We start from the raw sequence: 25,106 nt of genomic DNA on the forward strand, positions 1-25,106 counted from the left end.
CGAGTGAAAGTCCCGTCCCTTCCCTCGTCCAAATATATACCACATTGGCTCCTTTAATCTCTACACCCGCATGCAGTGATACAAAAAAGAAGAAAATACAGTCATGAGGTTACATCGGCACATGGCCATTCCTCAGTTTGTCAGTTCTGCCACAGTCCTTCTGCTTTCGCAAACACCTCCGCTGCTTCCGCCGTTCCAAAATAAAAGTCCTCGAGCTTGTAAGTCACCCTCAGCTTCGCTGGATATACAATGCCGCACTGCACCTTGCTAATGTACAGTGTCCTCTTCACCCGGTTGAAGGCAGCCCGCCTCCTTGCCAGCTCCACCGTGAAGTCCTGGTATACACGTATACCAGCTCCAGCCCACTGCACCACCCGCTTCTGCTTGGCCCAGCTCAGGACCTTCTCCTTCACACTGTACCTGCGGAAGCACAGAGTCACTGCCCTTGGCGGCTCACTCGCCTTTGGTACAGGCCTCCACGACCGATGAGCCCGATCCAGTTCATATCGGGAGGGGTCCTCCCCCTCCCCCAATAGTTTTGCCAACATCGTGGCAAAATACTCAGTCGGCTTCGGTCCTTCAACTCCTTCGGGCAGCCCCACAATCCTCAAGTTCTGTCGCCTGGATCTATTTTCCAGGTCTTACATTTTTCCTTGCAGATCCTTGTTAGTGTCCATCACCTTCCGCATCTCTTTCCCCATCGAGGCAAGTTGATCACCGTGCTGCAATAACGTCTCCTCCACTTCCTTCAGCGCCTCCCCTTGCTCTCGCACCTCCGCCACTGCGCTCGCCACCTCCGTCCTCACCGGGGAAACCGCCTCCTCCCCCAGCGCACGCAAAACCTCCCTCATCTCCTTCCTCACCGCCTCCATACATTCCTCAATCTGCGCCAACTGCTTTTCAAATTCCGCAGCCATCACCTTAGTTATTTCTTCAGCCGTAAGCAGTGCGGCCTTCCCTGGTGATCCAGCCTCCATTTTTCCTGGTGACCCCGCGGTGACCTTTCCACTCCCCGACGGACCTCCAGCTGTTTTTTTTCGGCCGTTTTTCTGCTCACCCTCGACATTTTTCTTTGGGGGTTTTTTCCCTCCTGTGTCTTCTCAGTGCCTCCTCCGTGCCTTCTCCCTTCTTCTGCCGCCTCCGCGGACCCTGGGACCGGGCTTAAAGCCCCGAAATTGCCGTTCCCGAGCGGGGGCTCTCCATTGTGCGGCCGCCTCCCGCCCGCCGTCACCGGAAGAAGCTTCATCAGTTTTAAGTCGCCTAGATCTTATGTATGCTTCCTTTTTCATCTTAGCTAGTCTCACAATTCCACCCGTCATCAATGGTTCCCTAATCTTGCCATTTCTATCCCTCATTTTCACAGGGACATGTCTGTCCTGCACTCTAATCAACCTTTCCTTAAAAGACTCCCACATTTCAAATGTGGATTTACCCTGAAAGAGCTGCTCCCAATCCACATTCCCTAGCTCCTGCCGAATTTTGTTATACTTGGCCTTTCCCCAGTTTAGCACTCTTCCTTTAGGACCACTCTCGTCTTTGTCCATGAGTATTCTAAAACTTACGGAATTGTGATCGCTATTCCCAAAGTAATCACCGACTGAAACTTCAACCACCTGGCCGGGATCATTCCCCAATACCAGGTCCAGTATGGCCCCTTCCCGAATTGGACTATTTACATACTGCTCGAAAAAACACTCCTGGATGCTCCTTACAAATTCTGCTCCATCTACGCCTCCAGCACTACATGAGTCCCATTCAATGTTGGGGAAGTTAAAATCTCCCATCACGACCACCCTATTGCTCCTACATTTTTCTGTAATCTGTCTACATATCTGTACCTCTACTTCAAACCGGAACCCATTTCTCCCATACCTTTCTATAGAATTATAGAATCCCTACAGTGCAGAAGGAGACCATTCGGCCCATCGAGCCTGCACCAACTCTCTGAAAGAGCACCCTAACCTAGGCCATTGGGATTGCCCCCACCTTATCCCCAAAACCCCACCTAACTGGTGGACACTAAGGGGAACTTTATATGGTCAATCCAGCTAACCTGCACATCTTTGGACTGCAGGAGGGAACAGGGGCACTTGGAAGAAACCCACAGACACGGGGAGAATGTACATGCTCCATACAGACCCAGTAAGAAGTCTTACAACACCAGGTTAAAATCCAACAGGCTTGTTTGGAATCACTAGCTTTCGGAGCTAATGATTCAAAAAAAACTTGTTGGACTTTAACCTGGTATTGCAAGACTTCTTACTGTGCCCACCCCAGTCCAACGCCGGCATCTCCACATCATCCATACAGACAGTCACCTAGGGTCGGAATCGAACCCAAGTTCCTGGCTCTGTGAGGCAGCAGTGCTACCCACTGCGCCACCCTGCTGCCCTGTCGTCACACCATTCACAAGGCTATAAAAGTAACTCACACAGAAATATTTTCCAGCAAAACACTGGATCACGCAGAAGCAGGCATATTTAGTGATTAATTCCTGTCCCAAGCCCAGAGATACCAAGACCATCCCCAAAAGTGATCTGTTGAACAAGCCCAGATCAGCCAATTTAGTCGACAGCAGAATCTGGTTCTGGGACCCTCTGAGGCTTAGAGCTCATCCAGCAGTTTCTTGACTGATGAGTTCTTTGAAACAAAATGATTTCAAAAGCAGTAATCTCCAGGTGTAGTATTTATCTCAAGTCTTTACAAAGTAGCATACGTGTCACAGTTCTGAGCTACCGACTTTGAAACTGAAAATGTGTTTCACAACAGGGACAATTTGCAAAAGTGCACCTCGAGTTCAGTTGTCCATATACCTGAAACATGCTCTTCCCAGTGCTTCTGGATCAGCTCCTCCATACAGCCCACCATTTCCAGCCACACCTCATCGAAGAGTTCTGCCACAATTGTGTTCCTTCGGCAGTGACTTGGAGAGACTGGAGGCAGCCCCAATCTGTTTTCATATTGCAAGGCAAGTCCCAACTTCTTCTCACAGGCATCATCTTCGCTGTGTGGACACAAGGAGAACATCTTAAGTAAAGCAAATTAAAATGCAAAGGAAAGCAGCAGATTCACTTGCCCTGGCCTTCATTAATTACACCCAGAGACCACCAGATGACTGAAATAAAAGCTGTACAATGTTCCTCAATAAACCAATTGAGGATGTCTCCTGATCACAATGTTGCTCTCTTTGGTTGGCTCTTAATTTGGCTGTTGAATCACGTTTGCTCAAGAGTCGGCAGGTATCTTTCGACACCGCCACAAGGTTCAGAACCGAATACTGAACAATGACTCGATACACCATAGAACATTACTACGCAGTGCAGGCCCTTTGGCCCTCGATGTTGCGCCGACCTGTGAAACCACTCTAAAGCCCATCTACACTATTCCCTTATCGTCCATATGTCTATCCAATGACCATTTGAATGCCCTTAGTGTTGGCGAGTCCACTACTGATGCAGGCAGGGCATTCCACGCCCTTACTACTCTCTAAGTAAAGAACCTACCTCTGACATCTGTCTTATATCTATCTCCCCTCAATTTAAAGCTATGTCCCCTCGTGCTTGACATCACCATCCGAGGAAAACGGCTCTCACTGTCCACCCTATCCAATCCTCTGATCATCTTGTATGCCTCAATTAAGTCACCTCTTAACCTTCTTCTCTCTAACGAAAACAACCTCAAGTCCCTCAGCCTTTCCTCATAAGATCTTCCCTCCATACCAGGCAACATTCTGGTAAATCTCCTCTGCACCCTTTCCAATGCTTCCGAAACCTTCCTATAATGCGGCGACCAGAATTGCACGCAATACTCCAAATGCAGCCGCACCAGAGTTTTGTACAGCTGCAACATGACCTCATGGCTCCGAAACACAATCCCTCTACCAATAAAAGCTAACAGACCGTACGTCTTCTTAACAACCCTCTCAACCTGAGTGGCAACTTTCAGGGATCTATGTACATGGACACCGAGATCTCTCTGCTCATCCACACTGCCAAGAATTTTATCATTAGCCCAGTACTCTCTTCCTGTTATTCCTTCCAAAATGAATCCCCTCACACTTTTCTGCATTAAACTCCATTTGCCACCTCTCAGCCCAGCGCTGCAGCTTATCTATGTCCCTCTGTAACTTGTAACATCCTTCCGCACTGTCCACAACTCCACCAACTTTAGTGTCATCTGCAAATTTACTCACCCATCCTTCTATGCCCTCCTCCAGGTCATTTATAAAAATGACAAACAGCAGTGGCCCCAAAACAGATCCTTGTGGTACACCACTAGTAACTGGACTCCAGTCTGAACACTTCCCATCAACCACCACCCTTTGTCTTCTTCCAGCTAGCCAATTTCTGATCCAAACTGCTAAATCACCCTGAATCCCATGCTTCCGTAATTTCTGCAGTAGCCTACCGTGGGGAACCTTATCAAACGCTTTACTGAAATCCATATACACCACATCAACTGCTTTACCCTCATCCCCCTGTTTGGTCACCTTCTCAAAGAACTCAATAAGGTTTGTGAGGCACGACCTACCCTTCACAAAACCGTGTTGACTATGTCTAATCAAATTATTCCTTTCCAGATGATTATACACCCTATCTCTTATAAACCTTTCCAAGATTTTGCCCACAACAGAAGTAAGGCTCACTGGTCTATAGTTACCGGGGTTATCTCTACTCCCCTTCTTGAACAAGGGGACAACATTTGCTATCCTCCAGTCTTCTGGCATTATTCCTGTAGACAAAGATGACTTAAAGATCAAAGCCAAAGGCTCAGCAATCTCCTCCCTAGCTTCCCAGAGAATCCAAGGATAAATCCCATCCGGCCCAGGGGACTTATCTATTTTCACACTTTCCAGAATTGTTAACACCTCCTGCTTATGAACCTCAAGCCCTTCTAGTCTAGTAGACTGAATCTCAGTATTCTCCTCGACAACATTGTCTTTTTCCTGTGTGATTACTGACAAAAAATATTCATTTAGCACCTCTCCTATCTCCTCGGACTCCAAGCACAACTTCCCACTACTGTCCTTGACTGGCCCTAATCTTACCCTAGTCATTCTTTTATTCCTGACATATCTATAGAAAGCTTTAGGGTTATCCTTGATCCTACCTGCCAAAGACTTCTCATGTCCCCTCCTGGCTCTTCTTAGCTCTCTCTTTAGGTCCTTCCTAGCTAACTTGTAACTCTCGAGCGCCCTAACTGAACCGTCATGTCTCATCTTTACATAAGCCTCCTTCTTCCTCTTGACAAGTGTTTCGACTGCCTTAGTAAACCACGGTTCCCTTGCTCGACCACTTCTTCCCTGCCTGACAGGTAGATACTTATCAAGGACACGCTGTAGCTGTTCCTTGAACAAGCTCCACATTTCCATTGTACCCATCTCCTCCAGTTATCCTCTCCATCCGATGCATCCTAAGTCTAGCCTCATCGCATCATAATTGCCTTTCCCCAAATATAACTCTTGCCCTGCGGTATATACCTAGCCCTCTCCATCACTAAAGTAAACGTAATCGAATTGTGATCACTATCACCAAAGTGCGCACCTACCTCCAAATCTAACACCTGTCCTGGTTCATTACCCAGTACCAAATCCAATACGGCCTCGCCTCTCGTTGGCCTATCTACATACTTTGTCAGGAAACCCTCCTGCACACATTGGACAAAAACGGACCCATCTAAAGTAGTCGAACTATAGCGTTTCCAGTCAATATTTGAAAAGTTAAAAGTCCCCCATAACAACTATCCTGTTGCTTTCGCTCCTATCCAGAATCATCTTTGCAATCCTTTCCTCGACATCTCTGGAACTTTTCGGAGGCCTATAGAAAACCCCTAACAGGGTGACCTCTCCTTTCCTGTTTCTAACCTCAGCCCATACTACATCAATCGACGAGTCCTCATCAAACGTCCTTTCTGCCACCGTAATACTGTCCTTGACTAACAATGCCACCCAGTTAGTAAGTTCAAAAGCAATGCTCATTTATTTACACACAGTCAAATCTACTCATGCATAAACTCTACAAACTAAACTACCACTATCACTAAAGCCTATACTTAGCTTTGGGTGCCCACTCAGTCAGAGGAACAATGGCCGTTGCTCAGTTCTGAGGCTGCTGGGTTGAGCTGTTTACAGGGTAGCAACTAGGAGCGTCTATCTCGTAGCGTGCGTTGACTTGGAACTTACTTGGTCTGCTGCAGCTGCTAGGCAGGTCTCTCTCTCTGCGCTGAGAGCCAAAGCCAAAGGAGAAAGATTCTCCCTTGGGGGATATCTTTTATACTGAAAAGGGCTTTGCGCGCTTTTGGGCGGGCCTTGAACTTGGCCTCAACTAATTGGGTCTTTTCCCAATCATTCGTATCGATCTTCCTCCAATAGCGGGGTGGTTCCCTGATCGCTGGGCGTGTCCTAGTGACCATTGGTCTGCTTTGTTTTAGTCTCTTCTGGCGTCGGGGTGTCTGCCTTAACATTGTGTATCTAAATGTTTCCCTTTTGTCCCCGGAGATGGCTCATTAGTATGTAGATTGCTTTGCAGTTTCTGTCCTGTCTGAGAGTTTAAGGTTCTAATCAATAGACAGACCTTGCACCTGCTTGTTTCTTAGTATTGTCCAATTTTCCCTCCATTCTTTGCGGGTGTCTATTTTGTAATCGGGACGTGGCCATCCCAGATGGCTACACTCCCTCCTTGTGGTCCTCAACGCGAACGTGAAGGATCATACTACTATGTCGTCTTCATCCTCGGACCAACCGGGGCACCCATACTTAGGCTCTACACTGTCCTATCCTATGCAACACAATTTTACCTAAACCATTTTAAACACATTCATTATCATAAAAACTCTACAGGGCGCTCTGACATTAATACAAGCATTACAGGAAAATTAAAAAACTGGAACCTCTATCTATTCTCAATAAACTATCCTCATTCAAACAATCCAAAAATACAAGCAATCCAAAAATAATCTATACATCTTAAACTGTACAAAATAGCAGCACACAAATTTCTCTGGCCTGGCAGTCAGACACAGAAGTTTACATCTCTTTATTCCACAGAATACATGAAACAAAATGGATGCTCTTTAATCCGTCCCAATGGGTTCGGGGGTCTGGTGAAATCCGAAAAGGGGGGACCTAAACCTGTATACCGGGGTGCGAGAGCGACATGCTCTCTTTCGCCATTTCCTGACTCTAACTGTTTGCACGACACTGCAAAGTATCGCCAGCACTGAGAGTGCTTCGACTACATATGAGAGTGAGTACCAGGTGATAAACGTATCACACCAGGTTGGGGCATTGCTAGCTGCCGCTGGGCTAGTTATCTCGGGGTTCCGTGTACTGCAGGGGTAAGAATCATTTACGGTTTGTGTGGTAGGGGTCAAGGGGGTAGAGTTGTTGCGCAGCTGAAGGGATCCCGCTAAGATCCATGTGAACACGAAGGCTGTCTTCATCTTTGCCGGACTTCTTCTTTGTCTTCCTCTGTGGTTCCTGGGTTTCTGGAGTTCTGTGAACACAAGCATAATTTCTGTTATTATCTTGCTTAAGATCTCGTATGTCTGTCTGTCTGTCCTCTACTGCCAATTTCCCTTTATAATTGGTCACCATCTGTGACTGCCTCATTTTTAAAAAAAAACGAATATTGGGACAAGACATCTAAGAAAAATACTGTCATACTGCGAGCCGTCTCGCAGCCTGTGTGATACACCATCCCAGTGTTTGAGGATGTAAATAGCAGAGGGAAGCAACCTAAGGGTTGCCAAAACCAAACAAAAGAATTTTGAACGTAACGAGCCAAAATGGGGTGCGTATGGCTAAGAAATGGGTGGGATCCCCGGGTAGGACGGTGATCAATGCCGTATGTGCTCTACCCATTGAAAACAGCGCGAGAGGTGAGTGAGCCGGGACATTGAAAACAGCGCGGGAGATTTAAAAAGCGCGGGAGCTGTGAGTCGGAGCGGAGATTTTAAAAGATCGCGGCCTAGTTTCGGGAGCCATTCGGAGGAGGAGGAGCAGTCTCTGTCAGGGAGAGAACCTGAGAACATCTAAGACCGTCAGAAGGTAAGAAGGTAAGTAAGTGATTTTTACTCATTTTTACTTTTATACCTTTTTCTAATTGTGTGTGTCGGGGGGAAACTGAAGTGACATCACAGAGAAGCTGTGGCCTGAGTGGCTGGTTGGGAATCTACACTAAATTAAAAAAATTAAGCATTGGTAACTAATTAAACATAATTACTTAATTATAATTTAGAACATAGAACATAGAACAATACAGCGCAGTACAGGCCCTTCGGCCCACGATGTTGCACCGAAACAAAAGCCATCTAATCTACACTATGCCATTATCATCCATATGTTTATCCAATAAACTTTTAAATGCCCTCAATGTTGGCGAGTTCACTACTGTAGCAGGTAGGGCATTCCACGGCCTCACTACTCTTTGCGTAAAGAACCTACCTCTGACCTCTGTCCTATATCTATTACCCCTCAGTTTAAAGTTATGTCCCCTCGTGCCAGCCATATCCATCCGCGGGAGAAGGCTCTCACTGTCCACCCTATCCAACCCCCTGATCATTTTGTATGCCTCTATTAAGTCTCCTCTTAACCTTCTTCGCTCCAACGAAAACAACCTCAAGTCCATCAGCCTTTCCTCATAAGATTTTCCCTCCATACCAGGCAACATCCTGGTAAATCTCCTCTGCACCTGCTCCAAAGCCTCCACGTCCTTCCTATAATGCGGTGACCAGAACTGTACGCAATACTCCAAATGCGGCCGTACCAGAGTTCTGTACAGCTGCAACATGACCTCCCGACTCCGGAACTCAATCCCTCTACCAATAAAGGCCAACGCTCCATAGGCCTTCTTCACAACCCTATCAACCTGGGTGGCAACTTTCAGGGATCTATGTACATGGACACCTCTGCTCATCCACACTTTCAAGAACTTTACCATTAGCCAAATATTCCGCATTCCTGTTATTCCTTCCAAAGTGAATCACCTCACACTTCTCTACATTAAACTCCATTTGCCACCTCTCAGCCCAGCTCTGCAGCTTATCTATATCCCTCTGTAACCTGCTACATCCTTCCACACTATCGACAACACCACCGACTTTAGTATCGTCTGCAAATTTATTCACCCACCCTTCTGCGCCTTCCTCTCGGTCATTGATAAAAATGACAAACAGCAACGGCCCCAGAACAGATCCTTGTGGTACTCCACTTGTGACTGTACTCCATTCTGAACATTTCCCATCAACCACCACCCTCTGTCTTCTTTCAGCTAGCCAATTTCTGATCCACATCTCTAAATCACCCTCAATCCCCAGCCTCCGTATTTTTTGCAATAGCCTACCGTGGGGAACCTTATCAAACGCTTTGCTGAAATCCATATACACCAGATCAACTGCTCTACCCTCGTCTACCTGTTCAGTCACCTTCTCAAAGAACTCAAGAAGGTTTGTGAGGCATGACCTACCGTTCACAAAACCATGCTGACTATCCCTGATCATATTATTCCTATCTAGATGGTTATAAATCTTGTCTCTTATAATCCCCTCCAAGACTTTACCCACTACAGACGTGAGGCTCACCGGTCTATAGTTGCCGGGGTTGTCTCTGCTCCCCTTTTTGAACAGAGGGACCACATTTGCTGTCCTCCAGTCCTCTGGCACTATTCCTGTAGCCAATGATGACATAAAAATCAAAGCCAAAGGTCCAGCAATCTCTTCCCTAGCCTCCCATAGAATCCTAGGATAAATCCCATCAGGTCCCGGGGACTTATCTATTTTCAGCCTGTCCAGAATTGCCAACACCTCTTCCCTACGTACCTCAATGCCATCTATTCTATTAGCCTGGGGCTCAGCATTCTCCTCCACAACATTATCTTTTTCCTGAGTGAATACTGACGAAAAATATTCATTTAGTATCTCGCCTATCTCTTCAGACTCCACACACAATTTCCCAACCCTGTCCTTGACTGGTCCTACTCTTTCCCTAGTCATTCGCTTATTCCTGACATACCTATAGAAAGCTCTTGGGTTTTCCTCGATCCTTCCTGCCAAATTTAGAGGGGTATCTAAGCCAGAGATCGGAGAGTACTATATTTAACTTTCGCATTTATATTCGAAATCTAGTGCTAGGAAACAGATAGTTAACAGTAACTTTAAAAAAATGTTTTAAAAGATTTTTAAAAAGATTTTTAAACTTTTAATTTTAATTAATTGACGCAATGTCAGTTAGAGGGGTGCAGTGCTCTGACTGTGAGATGTGGCAGGTCCGGGAGGCTTCCAGCGTCCCGGATGGCTTCATCTGCAGAAAGTGCACCCATCTGGAGCTCCTCACAGACCGCATGGTTCGGTTGGAGCAGCAATTGGATGCACTTAGGAGCATGCAGGTGGCGGAAAGCGTCATAGATCGCAGTTATATAAATGTGGTCACACCCAAGGTGCAGGCAGAGAAATGGGTGACCACCAGAAAGGGCAGGCAGTCAGTGCAGGAATCCCCTGTGGTTGTCCCCCTCTCGAACAGGTATACCCCTTTGGATACTGTCGGGGGGGATAGCCTATCAGGGGAAAACAGCAGCAGCCAGAGCAGTGGCACCACGGCTGGCTCTGATGTTCAGAAGGGAGGGTCAAAGCGCAGAAGAGCAATAGTAATAGGGGACTCTATAGTCAGGGGCACAGATAGGCGCTTCTGTGGACGTGAAAGAGACTCCAGGATGGTATGTTGCCTCCCTGGTGCCAGGATCCAGGATGTCTCCGAACGTGTAGAGGGCATCCTGAAGGGGGAGGGCAAACAGGCAGAGGTTGTTGTACATATTGGTACTAACGACAGAGGCAGGAAGGGGCATGAGTTCCTGCAGCAGGAGTTCAGGGAGCTAGGCAGAAAGTTAAAAGACAGGACCTCTAGGGTTGTAATCTCGGGATTACTCCCTGTGCCACGTGCCAGTGAGGCTAGAAATAGGAAGATAGAGCAGCTAAACACCTGGCTAAACAGCTGGTGTAGGAGGGAGGGTTTCCGTTATCTGGACCACTGGGAGCTCTTCCGGGGCAGGTCTGACCTATATAAGAAGGACTGGTTGCATCTAAACTGGAGAGGCATAAATATCCTGGCCGCGAGGTTTGCTAGTGTCACACGGGAGGGTTTAAACTAGTATGGCAGGGGGGGTGGGCACGGGAGTAATAGGTGAGAGCATTGAGGGAGAACTAGGGACTAGGGACAGTGGGGCTCTGAGGCAGAGTAGACAGGGAGAAGTTGCTGAACACAGCGGGTCTGGTGGCCTGAAGTGCATATGTTTTAATGCAAGAAGTATTACGGGTAAGGCAGATGAACTTAGAGCTTGGATTAGTACTTGGAACTATGATGTTGTTGCCATTGCAGAGACCTGGTTGAGGGAAGGGCAGGATTGGCAGCTACACGTTCCAGGATTTAGATGTTTCAGGCGGGATAGAGGGGGATGTAAAAGGGGTGGCGGAGTTGCGCTACTGGTTAGGGAGAATATTACAGCTGTACTGCGGGAGGACACCTCAGAGGGCAGTGAGGCTATATGGGTAGAGATCAGGAATAAGAAGGGTGCAGTCACAATGTTGGGGGTTTACTACAGGCCTCCCAACAGCCAGCGGGAGATAGAGGAGCAGATAGGTAGACAGATTTTGGAAAAGAGTAAAAACAACAGGGTTGTGGTGATGGGAGACTTCAACTTCCCCAATATTGACTGGGACTCACTTAGTGCCAGGGGCTTACATGGGGCGGAGTTTGTAAGGAGCATCCAGGAGGGCTTCTTAAAACAATATGTAGACAGTCCAACTAGGGATGGGGCGGTACTGGACCTGGTATTGGGGAATGAGCCTGGCCAGGTGGGAGATGTTTCAGTAGGCGAGCATTTCGGGAACAGTGACCACAATTCAGTAAGTTTTAAAGTGCTGGTGGACAAGGATAAGAGTGGTCCTAGGATGAATGTGCTAAATTGGGGAAAGGCTAATTATAACAATATTAGGCGGGAACTGAAGAACATAGATTGGGGGCGGATGTTTGAGGGCAAATCAACATCTGACATGTGGCTTTCAAGTGTCAGTTGAAAGGAATTCAGGACCGGCATGTTCCTGTGAGGAAGAAGGATAAATATGGCAATTTTCGGGAACCTTGGATAACGAGAGATATTGTAGGCCTCGTCAAAAAGAAAAAGGAGGCATTTGTCAGGGCTAAAAGGCTGGGAACAGATGAAGCCTGTGTGGAATATAAGGAAAGTAGGAAGGAACTTAAGCAAGGAGTCAGGAGGGCTAGAAGGGGTCACGAAAAGTCATTGGCAAATAGGGTTAAGGAAAATCCCAGGGCTTTTTACACGTACATAAAAAGCAAGTGGATAGCCAGGGAAAAGGTTGGCCCACTGAAGGATCGGCAAGGGAATCTATGTGTGGAGCCAGAGGAAATGGGCGAGGTACTAAATGAATACTTTGCATCAGTATTCACCAAAGAGAAGAAATTGGGAGATGTTGAGTCTGGAGAAGGGTGTGTAGATAGCCTGGGGCACATTGAGATCCAAAAAGACGAGGTGTTGGGTGTCTTAAAAAATATTAAGGTAGATAAGTCCCCAGGGCCTGATGGGATCTACCCCAGAATACTGATGGAGGCTGGAGAGGAAATTGCTGAGGCCTTGACAGAAATCTTTGGATCCTCACTGTCTTCAGGGGATGTCCTGGAGGACTGGAGAATAGCCAATGTTGTTCCTCTGTTTAAGAAGGGTAGCAAGGATAATCCAGGGAACTACAGGCCGGTGAGCCTTACTTCAGTGGTAGGGAAATTACTGGAGAGAATTCTTCGAGACAGGATCTACTCCCATTTGGAAGCAAATGGACGTATTAGTGAGAGGCAGCATGGTTTTGTGAAGGGGAGGTCGTGTCTCACTAACTTGATAGAGTTTTTCGAGGAGGTCACTAAGATGATTGATGCAGGTAGGGCAGTGGATGTTGTCTGTATGGACTTCAGTAAGGCCTTTGACAAGGTCCCTCATGGTAGACTGGTACAAAAGGTGAAGTCACACGGGATCAGGGGTGAGCTGGCAAGGTGGATACAGAACTGGCTAGGTCATAGAAGGCAGAGAGTAGCAATGGAAGGATGCTTTTCTAATTGGAGGGCTGTGACCAGTGGTGTTCCACAGGGATCAATGCTGGGACCTTTGCTCTTTGTAGTATATATAAATGATTTGGAGGAAAATGTAACTGGTCTGATTAGTAAGTTTGCAGACGACACAAAGGTTGGTGGAATTGCGGATAGCGATGAGGACTGTCAGAGGATACAGCAGGATTTAGATTGTTTGGAGACTTGGGCGGAGAGATGGCAGATGGAGTTTAATCCGGACAAATGTGAGGTAATGCATTTTGGAAGGTCTAATGCAGGTAGGGAATATACAGTGAATGGTAGAACCCTCAAGAGTATTGAAAGTCAAAGAGATCTAGGAGTACAGGTCCACAGGTCACTGAAAGGGGCAACACAGGTGGAGAAGGTAGTCAAGAAGGCATACGGCATGCTTGCCTTCATTGGCCGGGGCATTGAGTATAAGAATTGGCAAGTCATGTTGCAGCTGTATAGAACTTTAGTTAGGCCACACTTGGAGTATGGTGTTCAATTCTGGTCGCCACACTACCAGAAGGATGTGGAGGCTTTAGAGAGGGTGCAGAAGCGATTTACCAGAATGTTGCCTGGTATGGAGGGCATTAGCTATGAGGAGCGGTTGAATAAACTCGGTTTGTTCTCACTGGAAAGAAGGAGGTTGAGGAGCGACCTGATAGAGGTCTACAAAATTATGAGGGGCATAGACAGAATGGATAGTCAGAGGCTTTTCCCCGGGATAGAGGGGTCAATTACTAGGGGGCATAGGTTTAAGGTGAGAGGGGCAAGGTTTAGAGTAGATGTACGAGGCAAGTCTTTTACGCAGAGGGTAGTGGGTGCCTGGAACTCGCTACCGGAGGAGGTGGTGGAAGCCGGGACGATAGTGACATTTAAGGGGCATCTTGACAAATACATGAATAGGATGGGAATAGAGGGATACGGACCCAGGAAGTGTAGAAGATTGTAGTTTAGTCGGGCAGAATGGTCGGCACAGGCTTGGAGGGCCGAAGGGCCTGTTCCTGTGCTGTACATTTCTTTGTTCTATGATCACTGTACCTAAGTAAATCACTTTTCCTTTCAAAATCTGGGCCTTCTTGGGGTTGACTTTACAACCAATTTCTTTGAGGAGCGCTAGGAGTTCAGCGAGAAGCAAAATGTGCTTTCCCTTTGTGTCTGTCTGTAGTAACAAGTCGTCTACATACTGGACCAGACAATCGGAGCGGGAACATTTTGCTAAACCATTTGCCAGCTGTCGGTGAAAAATGGAGGGGGAGTTATGGAAGCCTTGTGGAAGGCACGTCCACCTGTATTGTTGCCCTTGGAATGTAAAGGCGAATTTGTACTGGCATGCTTTAGCCAATGGAATGGACCAAAAGCCATTACTAATGTCCAAAACCGAATTTTTTTTTGACTGGAGTCCCTGTTTGAGCATGGTCTCGGGACTCGTGGCTACGGTGGGAGTTGCTGCTGGGGTTACTTTGTTCAGTTCCCGGTAATCAATGGTCAGTCGCCATGATCCATCCGGATCCAACAAACTCTCTATGACTTTGGAGATTACTCCCTCTGCTTCCTGGGGAAATCCGTACTGCTTCTGGGGTTTAGGGTTGGAACCTGTAATGTTCACAAAGCCAGCCAAATTGCCACAGTCGTGCTTGTGCTGTGCAAATGCTGCTTTATGTTCCTGCAGGACTGCCCTAACCTGTTTGTCTGCACTAATGGCTCAAGGGTCGAACCAGAAGTCTGAGCTAATCCTGTTTCCGTACTCTCCTACTGTGAGTGTGGCGGGGGCTCGTGCTGCCTTTGCCATTTTCCAAACACACTTGTTAACTGGGTCAAAAGAAAGGTTATGGGAGCTCATGAAATCGATCCCAAGGATATGTTCTGCTGTCTGGGGCAGATCAACCTTAGTTGTGATGTTCCCTATCTGTATTGCTATGATGTGTCCCTGTTGTAAATGGCCTGTAAAACCGCTGAGTGTGATGGTGTCTGTTGTGGGCCACGTGTCTCGCTGGAACATCGTGGAGGAATTGTGTGTGGTGCGGGACCCTCCTGTGTCCCAAAGAAATTCTACGGGTTGTCCCTGGACTTTGCCTACTACTACTGGTTTACCGGACTTGTCCCAAAGGATGTCGCAGACCCAAGTTGGGGAGCCCCAACAGCGTCAGTCATTGCCGTTCATGTCTGTACTCTCTGAACGGGCTCTAACGCTATGGATCGGCTTTGCCCTATTCCGGTTTAGGGTGCCTGTCTGTTGGTTTCTCTGCTGCTTCTGGGGCGCGTTGCACTCTCGTGCAAAGTGTCCTAACTGTCCACAGTTGTAACATTCCTGAGCTTTGGGTTGGGGTTGGCTGTTCCTGCCCTCATTTACCCATGCGGGGTTCTGGTGTGCCTTAACTGGGTTCATTTCTGCCTGCTCTTCATCGGGTGTTATAAATACGGTTTTGCCTGCAATTGATTGCTCCCAGGTGCGGGACAATCTCTTCAAAACCCATTTTTCATTGTGGGCCTCATCTGAGGGGTCATAATTTGCGCAAGCTTTTCGTCCTGCTTCTGTGGCGTGGGAGACTAGAATCCGGGTCCATTTGGCCATATTATCTGGGGACAAATGGGCGCGGGCTAACTCTCCAAAAACTGCGGTAAAATAAATCCACAAACGTCCAGCAAACGCTGTGGGGTGCTCTGTCTTCTTTTGCCTACACTTATTTAGGTCTTCTACGGGGTCTCCTCTGTTAAAGCCGATCGCATCTAGGATCGCTGTGTGCATCTCTTGGAGTGTGCCTCCTCCTACATTCTGTGGGTCGGGAAGGGCTGCTACGACTAAAGGGTCGAGGCTTAAAACTGTGAGCTTCACTTCCTCCTTTTCGTCCAGGCCGTACATGGTAGCCTGTTGTTTGACTTTGGCGAAAAATTGGTGGGGGTCTGATGTGGGAAGGAACGGTGTAATTTTTCCACACGCGTCCCGTAATTGGGTCACGGTTAACGGAGTTGTGTAAAGGCAGTCTGCTTCTCCTCCTCCCTGCGGTGTGTGGTTACAGGATTCATGGGGGTGTGTTCTGCCTGTTCGGTTGGGGGTTGGGGCGCTTTCCTTTTCTGGGGTTTTTCCTGCGTACATGTCCCATGTACGTATCTATGGGCAGTCTCGTTCAATTCCTGCCAATCGGGGCCGATTTCTTGATCAAATTGGGGTCCGAATGTACTTTGAAATCCATTTTGAATGGAAAGCAGAGATTGCAATTCTGCAATTTGCTTCCGGCAACTTTGCGTGGTCTACGGAGCTCTGCCTTTGTTCCGTTGTGGAAGTATGGAGTGCTCGTAGGGCTGCTTTTAAATCATTGCACTGTTTCTGCAATTTCTCAACTTGCTGTTGTTTCTTGTCTTACCAAGACCGCACGTTGCGTGTCCTGGTAGGCCTTATCATATTGCGTCTGAAAACTGTTCAAATGCGCGAGACAAGACTGATGTGCCCTCTTGGCATCTTCCACCTCTCTGTCCCTAGCTGCTAGCTGCTCTTTTAAATCTCGATTCTCCTTCTCTACCTCACTGGTTCTGTCTCTCTCCTCTATCTCTCTACGGAGCGTCCTAACGACCTCCTCTGTGCCTCGCAATTGTGCCAAACAGGACACGATTGCCATCGGCTTGCGAGCTTTCCCTAAGCTCTTCTTGTGGATCTCTGACAGGTTCTCCCACCAAGTATGTCCTATACTGCCGGGTCCTGTTCCCTCATTATCGCAGAATTCACTCCTTTCCCTTTGAGATATTTCCTGATCCCTTCTTCCCAAACGGGACACTGTCCTACTCTACTGGTTGCTGCGACCTCGAATTCCTGGGGGTTCATAAAGCGTTCCATTGCCTTCATCTCAATCTAGGTTCTCTACTGAATTTGGAACAGGGGGTGATAAAGTGGTGATGTAAACACGGGTACGGCTGAGGCTATTTTCCAGCCTACAAAACTCCCGACAGTTTTACGCAACAAAATCTCTCAGGTTTACCTTCTATCCCTGTTAGTACGCATGCATTAACACACTTCCGAATCTCAGAGGCTTGACCAGTACTGTTTTGACGCTTGTGGTTTTTCTGTTTCCAATTGGATTCTCAATTCAAATTTTGGGTTCTCTCGGAGTGGTTAGGCCACTTCTAAATCGAGTCCTGTCAGACGTCGCCAGTAAATGTTCCTCTCTTTGGTTGGCTCTTAATTTGGCTCTGTTTAATCACGTTTGCTCAAGAGTCGCCAGGTATCTTTCGACACCGCCACGAGGTTCAGAACCGAATGCTGATCAATGACTCGATACACCAGTTAGTAAGTTCAAAAGCAATGCTCATTTATTTACACAGTCAAATCTACTCATGCATAAACTCTACAAACTAAACTACCACTATTACTAAAGCCTATACTTAGCTTCAGGTGCCCACTCAGTCAGAAGAACAATGGCCGTTGCTCAGTACTGAGGCTGCTGGGTTGAGCTGTTTACAGAGTAGCAACTAGGAGTGTCTATCTCGTAGCGTGCGTTGACTTGGAACTTACTTGGTCTTGTGCAGCTGCTAGGCAGGTCTCTCTCTCTGGTGAGAGCCAAAGCCAAAGGAGAAAGATTCTCCCTTGGGGGATACCTTTTATACTGAAAAGGGCTTTGCGCGCTTTTGGGTGGGCCTTGAACTTGGCCTCAACTAATTGGGTCTTTCCCCCATCATTCGTATCGATCTTCCTCCAATAGAGCGGTGGTTCCCTGATCGCTGGGCGTGTCCTGGTGCTGTCGGTCTGCTTTATTTTGGCCTCTTCTGGCGCCGGGGAGTCTGCCTTAACATTGTGTATCTCAATGTTTCCCTTTTGTCCCCGGAGATGGCTCATTAGTATAAGAACATAAGAACTAGGAGCAGGAGTCGGCCATCTGGCCCCTCGAGCCTGCTCCACCATTCAATGAGATCATAGCTGATCTTTTGTGGACTCAGCTCCACTTTCCGGCCCGAACACCATAACCCTTAATCCATTTATTCTTCAAAAAACTATCTATCTTTATCTTAAAAACATTTAATGAAGGAGCCTCTACTGCTTCACTGGGCAAGGAATTCCATCGATTCACAACCCTTTGGGTGAAGAAGTTCCTCCTAAACTCAGTCCTAAATCTACTTCCCCTTATTTTGAGGCTATGCCCCCTAGTTCTGCTTTCACCCGCCAGTGGAAACCGCCTGCCCGCATCTATCCTATCTATTCCCTTTATAATTGTATATGTCTAAATCCGCATCCTTCTAAATTCCAACGAGTACAGTCCCAGTCTACTCAACCTCTCCTCGTAATCTAACCCCTTCAGCTCTGGGATTAACCTAGTGAATCTCCTCTGCACACCCTCCAGTGCCAGTACATCCTTTCTCAAGTAAGGAGACCAAAACTGAACATAATACTCCAGGTGTGGCCTCACTAACACCTTATACAATTGCAGCAGAACCTCCCTAGTCTTAAACTCCATCCCTCTAGCAATGAAGGACAAAATTCCATTTGCCTTCTTAATCACCTGTTGCACCTGAAAACCAACTTTTTGCGACTCATGCACTAGCACACCCAGGTCTCTCTGCACAGCAGCATGTTTTAATATTTTATCATTTAAATAATAATCCCTTTTGCCGTTATTTAATGTAGATTGTTTGTAGATTGTATGTAGATTGCTTGGCAGTTTCTGTCCTGTCTGAGAGTTTAAGGTTCTAATCAACACAGACCTTGCACCTGCTCGTTTCTTAGTCTTGTCCAATTGTCCCTGCATTCTTTGCAAGTGTCCATTTTGTAATCGGGACGTGGCCATCCCAGATGGCTACACTGGTCATCTTTCGTTCACCTGTGCAGTTGTTAAACCCAATTAGATCACAGAGAATGGCACTTTAATTTTCACGTGCACCATTTTGCCCCACTGCCCATATTCAGCACTGGAATGAGTGGGCAAAGCTGGGAGTTCCACCAGCGAATCCTGGGTTAGATTTCTTACTGGGCTAAATAGACCAATCTCAGAAGGATACAACCTTGGTGTCTGTGTTAGTGGGGCAAGTGGGATTGGGAGCGGTGGAGGTCAAAGGGGGTGACAAAATCACACATAACTTTCCCTTTTGGGCTGCACGATGGTTAGCACTGTTGCCTCACGGCGCCGAGGACCCTGGTTCGATCCTGGCCCCGGGTCACTGTCTGTGTGGAGTTTGCACATTCACCTGTGTCTGCGTGGGCCTCACCCCGACAACCCAAAGGATGTGCAGGGCAGGCCATGTTAAATTGCCCCTTAATTGGAAAAACATAACATAGGGTACTTTAAAAAAAGAGAAAAAAAACAAGAAAATCATTAATAGTAATTATAATAGGCAACAAAATACAACTGGCTATCTGCAATGAAGGGGCTAGTTTAGCACACTCGGCTAAATCGCTGGCTTTTAAAGCAGACCAAGGCAGGCCAGCAGCACGGTTCAATTCCCGTACCAGCCTCCCCGAACAGGCGCCGGAATGTGGCGACTAGGGGCTTTTCACAGTAACTTCATTGAAGCCTACTTGTGACAATAAGCGATTTTCATTTCTTTTCATTTTCATCTGATTCCCAACCGGAGATGGTCGCAGAGCACCAGGCGGGCTGTGTTAAGGGTATACAGTTAACTGTGAACATCAGATGACTGCTAAATGTGATAATGACCCCATCCGGAGAGGGAACACCAGAAGTGATTGTCTCCCTGGATGCAGAAAAGACCTTCGATATAGTCGGGTGGAAGAACCTCATTGAGGTACTGGGGTGGTTTGGGCGAGGAAGAGGGTTCACCCTCCTGGATGGAGCGTACGGACCAATGCCACCAGCTTTGAATACTTCTAGCTGCACAGAGGCACAAGGCTGGGATGCCAGCTGTGCCCGCTCTTGTTTGCCCTGGCAATCGAGCTGCCGTGAGAGCGGCGAAAAGCTGGAAGGGAATCCGAAGAGGAGGCAGAGAGCAGTCTCGCTCTATGCGGATGACCTGCTCCTCTACATCTCAGACCCGTTAAGCGGCATGGAATGAATCATGAAGCTCCTGGGAGAGTTTGGAGCTTTCTCGGGCTACAAACTCAACCTGGGCAAAAGCAAAGTATTCCCGGTGAACCCGAGAGGGGGAGGGGCAGAGCTGGAAGGTCTACCATTCAAGCAAGCCCAAAACAAATTCGGCTACCTGGGGATCCAGATAGCCCATGACTGGACACGGATCCACAAGTTGAATCTGACCAGTCTGGCAATGGGAGTACAGCGATGGGATACACTCCCGCTCTCCCTGGCAGGGAGGGTACAGACGATCACGATGAACGTACTTCCCAGGTTCTTCTTCCTCTTCAGGTCCATACTGATATTCAAGGCCTTTTTCAACTCCATAGACAAGATGAATATGGCGTTTGTGTGTGTGTGTGTGTGTGTGTGGAGGAGGGGAGGGTGGGTTGGGTGTAGGAGCCAGGCACAGAATGGGTGAGGATGGAGGAGACCTCCTGTACAGGGATTACAGGGCTCTCACCACGCAGCACTCACGTCCCCACCAACGAAACACTCAACAAGCACAGTGGTTGTAGCCACCCTACCAACCTGGAACCTGATGAGGCAACACTTCGGTCTGACCGAAATGTCCACCATGACCCCCATCTGCGGCAACCATAGGTTCGCACCAGCCAAGCTTGACGCCACCTTTAAGAGGTGGAGACAGGACGGGGGACACACTGACGACTAGGAACTTTTACACTGAGGACAAACTAGCGATCCTAGAGGAACTGACGGAGAGACTGGAATTACAAAATGGAAACAAACTCTGACATCCACAGGTCAAGAACCTTCTCCGCAAGGAGATGGCACATAACCACAGACTCCGAGAAGCACAATGTTAGAGGAGTTAATGGACGTGGACAGTCTGGGGAGGGGAAACTGTGGGGACCTGTATGGACGACTATTAGAAAGGAGGCGCTTCCCACTGGACGAAACTTAGGAAAAATGGGAGGAAGAGCTAGGGACGGAAATAGGGTGGGGACTCTGGAGTGAAGAGTGAAGCACTGAACAGGGCCAACTCCACCTCCTCCTGTGCAAGTCTAAGCCTCATGCAGCTGAAAGTGTGCACAGAACGCACCCGACCAGAACCCGAAAGTGCATGTTCTTCCCGGAGGCGGAGGGCAAACGTGAACGGTGCCAGAGGAGTCCGGCCAACCATGCCCACATGTTTGAGGCAATGTCCAAGGTGGTGGGGGTGAGGGTGGAGGTGTGCCAAGAGTGGCAGTCTTTGGGGTATCTGACCAGAAAGAACTATTCATGAGGAAGAGGTGCGGCGCCCTTGCCTTTGCGTCTCTAATCGCCCGCTGGAGAATCCAGCTGGGCTGGCGATCAGCAGCACCACCCACAGCTGCAGACTGGCTGGCAGACCTATCGGAATCCCTACACCTGGAGAAGATCTAGTTCACTATTCGAGGGTCAGAGGATGGCTTCCACTAAAATGGAGGCCACAAAGGGGGAGGGATGGGGGGTCAGTACAGAGGAAAATGACTTGTATATTATAACCAACGCATATATCCTTATCAAATGTACAGTGTGTAAAATGTAAAAACTTAAATTAAAACATTTTTTAAAAAAGGAGTGGGTATGTTTACTGATGATTGCACAATGTTCAGTGAACAAGTGGCAAATAACATTCGCCCACATACGTGCCAGGCAATGACCATCTCCAACAAGAGAGAATTTAATCATCGCCCATTGACAGTCAATGGCATTACTATCGGTAAATCCCCTACTATCAACACTATTGACCAGAAACTGAACTGGACTAGCTACATAAACGGTATGGCTACAACAGCAGGTCAGAGGCTGGGAATTCAGTGGTAAGTAACTTGTCTCCTGATTCCCCAAAGCCTGTCCACCATCTACAAGGCACAAGTCAGGAGTGTGATGGAATACTCTCCACTTGCCTGGATGAGTGCAGCTCTCACAACACTCAAGAAGCTCGATACCATCCAGGACAAAGCAGCCCCCTTCCAGAAACACTCCCTCCGCCCCCAACGCACAGTAGCAGCCGTGTATACTATCTACAAGATGCACTGCAGGAACTCATCAAGACTCCTCAGACAGAACCTCCATACGGCTACGATCTAGAAGGACAAGGGCAGCAGATACCTGGGAACTCCACCACCTGGAGGTTCTCCTCCAAGTCACTCTTTTGGAAATATGTCGGCCGTTCCGTCACTGTCACTGGGGCAAAATCTGGAATTCCCTCCCTAACAACATGGTGGGTGGAATTACATCACATCGACAGCAACAGTTCAAGAAGGCGGCTCAAGGGCAATTATTGATGGGAAATAAATGCGATGTCCACACCCTAAGAATTAATGAAAAATCCAAGAGGATGCTGGAGTTGAAACTCACTTCCTGCATTAGACCTTTCTGTGAACTTTGTGCTTCTGCAAGTCAGGCCTCGAGAAAATCCCCCACTTCCTTCCTCTTATCCTCAGCAGCTGTCCATTCAATCCTTTGCTAAACCTTTCTCTCATTTTAAAATGTTTAAAACCAACTTCTTTATTCAAGTATTTGAACATAAGATCTAAGAACGAGGAGCAGGAGTCGGCCATTCAGCCCCTCGAGCCCGCTCTGCCAGTTAATACCATCATGGCGGATCTCCTCTCGGCCCCACCTCCACTTAACTGCCCGTTCTCCAAAACCCTGCAACCCATTACTTATTAAAAATCTGTCCATCTCCTCCACAGGCGGTGAAGACATTTCTTCTTTTTGTTCTAAACGTATCCTCAGACTGTGACCCCTGGTTCTGGACACACCCACCATCAGGAACATCTTCCCTGCATCTACCCTGTCCAGTCCTGTTAGAATTTATAGGTTTCTATGCGATCCCCCCTCATTCTTCTGAACTCCCCAAATACAATCCTAACCGGCTCAATCTCTCCTCATACGTCAGTCCCACCATCCCAGGAATCAGTGTGGTAAACCTTTGTTGCACTCCCTGCAGAGCAAGAACACCGTTGCTCAAATAAGGAGACCAAAACATCACAATATTCCAGGTGGGGCTTCACTAAGGCCCTGTATAATTGCAGCAAGACAGCTCCTGAACTCGAATCCTCCCGCAATGAAGGCCAACATACCATTTGCCTTCGTTACCGCCTGCTGCACCTGCGCTCTTACCTTCAGCGACTGGTGCACAAGGACACCCAGGTCTCGTTGTACATTCCCCTCTCCTAATTTCTTCTAACCTTTGTTTTAAATCTGCTGTCCCTTATCCTAAAATTGTGACCTCTCCTTCTAGTTTGCCCCAGAAGAGGAAGCATTCGCTCCACATCGACTTTGTCAATATCTTTTATCATCTTGTGTACCTCAATTAGTTCTCCTCTCATTCTTCTAAACTCTAGAGAGTATCGGCCTAAACTGTTCAATCTCTCCTCATACAACAAACCCCTGATCTCTGGGGTGAACCTCCTCTGAACTGCTCCAATGCCTACTACATCTTTCCTCAAATAAGGGGATCAAAACTGTACACAATATTCTCCCAACACCTCCTTTTCTGGCCTCATGATTTTTTTCACTTGGTTACATCCTTTTGCAACACCTTGGAATGTTTTACATTAAAATGCAAATTGAGGTTGTTGTTGAAGAGTTGGGAGAGTTAGCATCAACAGCCATCGGAGTGTAGTTGATGAGCAGTGTTGTGGACAGGGTCGGAGCTTCAGTGGAAGACAACAAAAATAAATTGTTTTGTTGTGTTGGTGCCAATTCAAAAATTCATGAAATTAAATAGCAAGAGCATTTCCTTGGTACTAACAAGTCTCTGTGATGAAATGCCAGATATTCTTCAACAACGCCTTCTGCGACAATAACACCATTCTCTGCCTCGTCATCTTCTTCACCGGGAAAGGTGGCAATCTTCTGCATAAAGTCTCCTTCTTTGCACTGGGGAGGCCCCGAGATGGTCACTTTTTTGCTAAGGACACAGAGTCTATAAGAAAGAAAAGATAATTTGGTGCTATTCAAAAACAAAAGTGGTTCAAATTATGGGGAGTTGGGTGACAAGTGAAATGTTGCTTGCTGTACTCCTCAGCAATCGGGTGGCGACAGCGGGCAGCTTGGTTACTGGGAAGCTGCCGGGGTTGACCCACAGCTGGTGCTGTGTTAACATAGAACATGACAGCGCAGTACAGGCCCTTCGGCCCTCGATGTTGCGCCGACCTGTGAAACCACTCTAAAGCCCATCTACGCTATTCCCTTATCGTCCATATGTCTATCCAATAACCATTTGAATGCCCTTACTGTTGGTGAGTCCACTACTGTTGTGGCAGGGCATTCCACGCCCTTACTACTCTCTGAGTAAAGAACCTACCTCTGACATCTGTCCTATATCTATCTCCTCTCAATTTAAAGCTATGTCCCCTCGTGCTAGACATCACCATCCGAGGAAAAAGGCTCTCACTGTCCATCCTATCCAATCCTCTGATCATCTTGTATGCCTCAATTAAGTCACCTCTAAACCTTCTTCTCTCTAACGAAAACAGCCTCAAGTCCCTCAGCCTTCCCTCGTAAGATCCTCCCTCCATACCAGGCAACATTCTGGTAAATCTCCTCTGCACCCTTTCCAATGCTTCCACATCCTTCCGAAATGCGGCGCCCAGAATTGCATGCAATACTGGTGGACAAGGATAAGAGTGGTCCGAGGGTGAATGTGCTAAATTTGGGGAAGGTTAATTATAACAATATTAGGCGGAAACTGAAGAACCTAGATTGGGAGCGGATATTTGAGGGCAAATCAACATCTGACATGTGGGAGGCTTTCAAGTGTCAGTTGAAAGGAATTCAGGACCGGCATGTTCCTGTGAGGAAGAAGGATAAATACGTCAATTTTCGAGACACTTGGATAACGAGAGATATTGTAGGCCTCGTCAAAAAGAAAAAGGAGGCATTTGTCAGGGCTAAAAGGCTGGGAACAGACAAAGCCTGTGTGGAATATAAGGAAAGTAGGAAGGAACTTAAGCAAGGAGTCAGGAGGGCTAGAAGGGGTCACG

The 25,106-nt window shown here is 47.5% G+C and overlaps 1 protein-coding gene across 1 annotated transcript in view; it reads right to left on the reverse strand.

Annotated features, from left to right (window-relative positions):
* Positions 1-25,106, reverse strand: part of LOC140403424 (primary cilium assembly protein FAM149B1-like) — a gene marked incomplete at its 5' end in the record, with an annotated part of 290,929 nt that overhangs the window by 228,525 nt on the left and 37,298 nt on the right. The window contains 2 exons of the mRNA XM_072491336.1: positions 2,814-3,004; positions 23,873-24,046. Of these exons, the coding sequence (XP_072347437.1) occupies positions 2,814-3,004; positions 23,873-24,046 (365 nt within the window). The remainder of the gene's footprint in view (positions 1-2,813; positions 3,005-23,872; positions 24,047-25,106) is intronic.

This window comes from Scyliorhinus torazame, chromosome 28, assembly GCF_047496885.1.
Source record: "Scyliorhinus torazame isolate Kashiwa2021f chromosome 28, sScyTor2.1, whole genome shotgun sequence".
NCBI lineage: Eukaryota > Metazoa > Chordata > Chondrichthyes > Carcharhiniformes > Scyliorhinidae > Scyliorhinus > Scyliorhinus torazame.